Source organism: Stylophora pistillata, chromosome 3 (assembly GCF_964205215.1).
Source record: "Stylophora pistillata chromosome 3, jaStyPist1.2, whole genome shotgun sequence".
Taxonomy (NCBI): domain Eukaryota; kingdom Metazoa; phylum Cnidaria; class Anthozoa; order Scleractinia; family Pocilloporidae; genus Stylophora; species Stylophora pistillata.
The window spans coordinates 5,252,501-5,258,704 of NC_142521.1; the positions used below are offsets into that span (position 1 = coordinate 5,252,501).

At 35.8% G+C, this 6,204-nt stretch overlaps 2 protein-coding genes across 3 annotated transcripts in view; both read right to left on the bottom strand.

Moving 5' to 3' along the window:
• LOC148734230 (uncharacterized) overlaps positions 1–6,099 on the bottom strand; it is a 7,623-nt gene extending 1,524 nt beyond the window's left edge. The window contains exons 1-2 of one of the 2 annotated variants that reach the window (XM_088754549.1): positions 5,859–6,099; positions 1–111 (exon numbers count right to left, since the gene is read on the bottom strand). The exon at positions 1–111 is cut by the window's left edge and continues 19 nt beyond it. In XM_088754549.1, coding sequence (XP_088610675.1) covers positions 1–111; positions 5,859–5,914 — 167 coding nt within the window. In that variant the 5' untranslated portion in view covers positions 5,915–6,099. Of the gene's footprint in view, positions 112–428; positions 586–5,858 lie in introns of those variants that run through there. The other variant, XM_088754550.1, reaches the window with a different exon arrangement.
• The window catches only part of LOC148734227 (uncharacterized), a 221,737-nt gene that overhangs the window by 24,741 nt on the left and 190,792 nt on the right, over positions 1–6,204 (bottom strand). The gene's annotated exons all lie outside the window — the stretch shown is intronic.

The window sequence follows — 6,204 nt, forward strand, 5'->3', positions numbered from 1 at the left end:
CCACCGCTGCTGTTGTTTTTTGCTGCGTAGCAAAAGGCAATCAGGGGTAAAATCTGCCAAAATATCTTAATGTTGGGCGACATGTTCACACCAGCTCGTATGTTGTTTATCCTTTAGCAGCAAAGGACGTGAAATTAAAACAAAGCACATTAAATGCGGAAGGGCTGCAAGAGTTAGTATTCTCAGTTTGTTTCTGGTGTTATCAGTGTCACAAAAAGTGACGAAAATACAACTGTTCTCTCGTTCTGGTATTTTAAAAAGGCTCTAAGGAATTGTAAGCAGTTGAAAGTGATTCTCTGAAGAGCAATGGACTGACTGATAAGCGGAGAGAAAAGGTGGAAAGAAAAATTGTTTGTTTATGCACACCACAATTAACAAGAACAGCTCAATTATTCGCTTAGGGAACGCTTTGTGAAGAGAGCTCTTACCTTGTTCTTGCGGCTATCAACAGAGGTAAAACTATGACAAAAGAATCAACAATATCACTCGAAACTGTGCGCTGAATTAGAGAAATAGAGAACTTTCCTCGTTCCTTAAAATATAAGATCAGCGGAGAGAGCTCGAATGGCGTGTAGCAGACGAAAATATATTACACCTATTCTTAGCGATGCATTTTATAAGATCATTGTCAAGTTGACGGTCGTAAAAACATGTTTACAACACGACTAACTGTCGTATGCATAGAATAAGACATGAAATCTGATTGGTTAGATGAACATCAATTCCACCAACCAGACAACACCTTAAATTTCGAGTTTGAACGCATTATCGTGTAACAGTGTGCCTCGAAGAAAAATTTGCTACGCGCTGGGATTTGAGCTGATTTTTGGAGGAAAATCATATTTAATATTGTACTTTTGGTTAAAAATGATAAGTTTTACTGTTGTCGACTCTTTAAAAAGATGGGTTGTGGAATATTTTTCTTTTTTTATTTCATTATCAGTATCATGATTTCTTGACTTTCGGCGCTCCCTAATAAAAACTCAATATATTCAATGGTCTTATTTTGAAGCCAATAAATTCCTTCTAAAAGTTTGTCGGAGATCTCTTCAGATCGTTTTTAGGCCAAAAGGTTTACCGAAAATGTTTACAAAACACTTCTTGTAGTTTGCGATATGAATTGGTCTTGAAATGCCCTTGAAATGCCCTGCGGCAGGTGTAAAATTAAAGTGGAGTAATTTGGAACATACCTTTATGTAAAGGCATTTTATAAAGATAATCATAACACAATTCCTTTCAGAAATTATTCGATCAAAGATGCGTGTAAGCATTACTACTGGTACAAGAAAAATGTAAAGTTTATTGAGGAATATGATCTTAGGTAACGTTTCATTTACATTCTCTCGTTTGGCGTTATTTTTTTAATTTTTTAATCTACTTTTCCTGACTTTTGAAAATGATTTACAATCGATTAAAATCGAGAAAAGGGCTGCTAACCCGATCCTCCATAAGTCATAACTCAGTTGTCAGTGATAACTCGTTTTTTTCTCAGACGGTCAGTGTTTTCCTTCCCTTCAGTTGTTTGAGGGCGTTCTCGTAAAAACAAGATCTCGAAACAGTAAATTAATTATGCAGACGTAACGGACGTTAATCATCGCAAAACAAAAAATACGAAACAAAGTTAACTAGGAGGGTTTTCTCTTAATTCTTGGTTAGCGATAAAGTGTTGGAATGGCTGACATCTGTCGAAGCTTAAATTATCGAGGCGGATGAAAAAGTCATGAATAGTCTATCATGACCTCTCGACTGATGTTACTCTGAATAGAGAATCTATTATTCTGTCCTTTGTAGAATTTCATACCTTAAAATTAAATTACTATTATGTGCAGTTTGTGATATGATAGTTTGTATTCGTTTTCTTTTGGCTGTTTTCATTGATTAGACAAATTCTGTTCTCGTTTGTGCCTACCTTCATGTTTTGATTCTAGAAACTTAGAAACATTCATCACGGTGTAATTCAATTACAATTGAAGTCTCTTTACTAACTAGTTAAAAAAGAGTTTTTGTTCATTTGCAACTGTAAAAACTAGGAAATGATAGGAACAGAATTTAAGTTAAAGATTATCGAGGCGAATTAAAAAGTGACATGAATGCAGCAACCTTTAGACTGAAATTATCCTGAGTACACGATCTATTATTCTTTCGGTTGTGGAATGTATTACCGGATTAAAAGTCATTTTTATGTCCAGTTAGTAATATATCAGTTTGTATCTGTTTTACGCTGGCTGTTTCATCTTACTGTTAAAACAACTTCTATTCTCACTTGTACCTGCTTTCATGTCTTGATTTTAAAAACTTAGAAACTGACGTTCATCAGTGTATTTTGATTATAATTGAAGTCTCTTTACTTAGTTGAAAATTTTTTTTTGGAAATAGAAATCTTTCTTAGCATAGATTACTTGTTTATCCTAACTTCATTTGCACAAAAGCGAACTAAATATATCTTATTTGACGTTTTGTTGTGCAGTATCGTTGAGTATTTTTGTCGCGTTCCCAGCACGCCAGACACTGGGTGTAGCGTAACTGGGTTCGCCAGGTCAACCACAGTGAAGTACAGGACGGACAGCAGACTCTTACACACGTTTATTGGACTAAAATCATGTAAACAGGCTAGCTGACTTGTTACAACACTTGCGGTAAAAAAATTTGTACAGCAACGTGACAATTTTTACGAGTTGCGCCGGGTAAAAATACTCAGCGATACTACACAACAAAACGTCTAATGAGAGATTTATTATTCAACACGCCAAATTGTTATTTCATTGCGAGCGAGTTTCGCGGATATTTCTGGAGTACAAATATCGCGTGATATTTGTACTCGTCTCGCGCGTTATTTGTACCCCACGAAGCACATTTGGATAATAATTCCTGTTATCTGACTAAGGGTCACTTCCATATGTTCGTGAAATCAAAGTCACGTTCGTTTTATTATCATGGTTCAATTTACCACACTACTCTCAAGTTTGAACAAATAGTTAACATTCCACAGTTTTTTTCAGCTACGAAATAAGGTTTCTGTCTGTCGATCAGGATCAAATTAAGAGTAATAAAAGATAACTGGGAATATTTCACTATGCTAATTATCATGTTGGCATCGTTTACAATTCCTTTGTTGCCTGAGACCAAATTTTAGGAAACTTGAGGGACAAACCGAGAAGCGTGTGTTGTTTGTTGAATTTTCTACCATTAAAATTTAATTGTGTACCCAGGTTTTAATATAACAGTTTCTAATTTATTTTCGCTGGTTGTTTTCATTGTCAAAACACCTGTTCTCACTTGTACTGTCCTTCTTGATTCTAAAAACTTAGAAATATTCATCAGGGTAACTAATAATTTAGTGTGTTTTGTTTTTGTTCTCCGCCGTGAAAACTAGGAAGTGATAGGATCAGAATATACGTTAATTTTAAAACAGTGAAAATGAAAATCTCTCGCAGTATAGTATACTTGTTTATCCTGACTTTTTTTGAAAAGAGAATTTATTCTTGTTATATGTCAAAAGGTCACTACCACATGTTTATAGAATGGAGTAGACTCGAACATTAAGTTAGTCGTATTGACACAGCGTTCTTTTTTTAACATCATTACTCTTCAGCTGTTTTCATTACCTATGAAATAAAGGTTCAGTTTATCACGCCATAAAGAGATAACTAAATGAGTATTTTACTATGCAAATTGTTTGACTGAAGTGGTTTCGCTCCAACGGAAACAGCTGACTTAAGCTGTTGTTAAATTGGGAAAACACTCAAACGGAACTGTGTTAGAAAGGTCTCCACTGATTTATCAAGTCAAGAGTCTTCCATAGGGCTGAAGTATTAGTGACTTAAGAAGTGAGCAGAATGCCCAGAGGACGCCATTATCTATGACCCCAAGTGTTTGTGCAAACCGTTGCAACGCCAAGCAAACGTAATCGACCTAATATGATCCAAGTTCCCTTTTCAATCTGCTGAATATCAACTGAGGCCCAATAACCTGGCTTGAGAATTAAAAGTCAACTGAACTATTTTACAACCGAGGCACGATCACGAGACTAAGATACTCTCGACTAGAGAAAAAAAGTTCATCTCCACCTGTGAAATTCTGTGGACTGATTCCGTAATGTGGGCCATAACGCAGCCTTGTTATTAATCCAGTCCCTCGGCTTTGCGTTTCAAAGATCTCGAACTCGTCATGAGCAGAGGTGGTGAAAACAATTTACTAAGTTGTAGCGAACACAAAGTGTTTATCGTTATATAAAGGCTTTAACTTCAATTATATCATCCACTATGTAGCCTTACCGCATAAGAAATTATACTGTATTCAGCTTCTGCTGTTCAATAAATATTTCTGTTCAAAATAAAGCTTAAAAACTTGTCCTGACCCAAAATGAGTACTGCTATGGAAGATCCATGCACCTGAGTCGCCTGAGAGCAAATTGGAGAAGAACGAGAGCGAACATCGAATTAAGCATTGATAAAAATGGGAGAAGGGTTGAGAAAAAAGCCATCTAGTTCATAACCCTCCCTGAAATATATATATATTTTAGCTTGCGATAGCTCGTTAGTTTGCTCACTGACTGCGTGTCGCTCCGTCATTTCTCATCTTGTCAAAGGAATTGTTCGTCACAATAAGTTTACGGAGTTCACTTGTAATAAATTCCAAAAGCCCAACAATTTCAATGAATCTCGTTGGATTCAACGATGAGCTGTGTGTGTTTTTTTTCAACCGATCCGTTGTCCAAAGAAGTTTATCACGTTTATTGATCGCTAGCTGTATAAATCAGTTTGCTCTTTTCACCCCGCTTGCCTATCAACAAGAGTTTTTGGGTGTTAGTAAGGTGTCTCTAAGAACTGATTTAGAAGTCATGAATTCAGTTCGTGTTAACAAGACTTTGTCCGTTTGTTGGTATGGAAAACAAAATTAAATGATTGGATCTGACAAGCTACTGAGAAATTTTCACTGGCTGGTAAACTGATAAAAAAATTGGTTCAGGCGAATCAATTTCGAAAGCGAATTAATTCCTGTTAACAAACTGTCAAACTGAAACTAATTGACCTAATTTGAATGTGTCGTCGTCAACTGTCCAAGTAAATTACACCAGTAAACAAAAAGAGAATTCTTTCTTCTTGATATCATGCAAGGCTCATGATCTGGCAAACAATTTTTTTCAATCATTTTAGTTCAACGAAAATATAAAAAAAGGATGTTTGAACGAATCCAGTGAAATAAATGCGAAACATGGACTTTGACGAGTTCTTTTCTTTTGTTTTAGCCGGATCAGGAAAATAACAAGGGAGAAATTTAGTAATTTTCAGTAGCTATGTAGTCAAATTTGATAAACATTTCAATAATTTTCGTGGTTTTGGCGATGGAAGAAACTGTAATATACGCTTCAACACAGAACCATATACAGATATGAATTAAAGCAGAGAGGCCTTTAACGACACAATCAAAGCCCTCGATCAAAGTGGTTACCAAGTGGGAAAGAATTGGCAAAGTCGCCCTCGATGAGACAAGAAAGCGATCAAGTAAATGCATAGAAATTACTCAAACGTCTTGAAATATAGTTCTGAAGCGAATAGTTGTTTGGATTTGTACGGATTTCCCCAAACTGACCACTGAAACTACTTGTTTGAAAATATTTTGCTTTCTGGGTGAAAATATTTTGCTTTCACCATTGCGTCAATGAAGAACATGTAGAGATCGGCCATAAAAAAATCAGTTTGAACTCTTAGAAACCGTGAGCAGTTTCCTCAAAGGAATTTTAAAATCAGTTCATCAAAACTCAGGACAAGCAAGATCAGAGATAAGTTTTTTTCTTAACGACAAAATTGTGCATAATCAAAACATGCATCCGACATTATGGAGAAAAATTCTCTTACCTGCAAATAACTGACGTGCAGTTGGATTTCATACTTTGCCGTCCCCCGGCACTCATCGTCGTAATGCGCCCGCCAAACCATAGTCAGTAATGTTTACCATTCTTATAAGTGAAAAGAATCGTCGTTTATATTTCAATTAGTGTTCAAGCAATACCAGAGTAGTGTTAAAGTTCACTTTATCGAGTAAATTGAACGCTGAACGATTGAGAATATCAAAACCGGTAAAATCTTTCAAAACAATTAACACTTGTGAGACAAATTGTTTTTCATAATATTTTCATAAGCCCAAGTTCTTGTTCTTACCAGTTCACTTATCGTGTTGTTGTTCATCACTTTATGTTGGTCG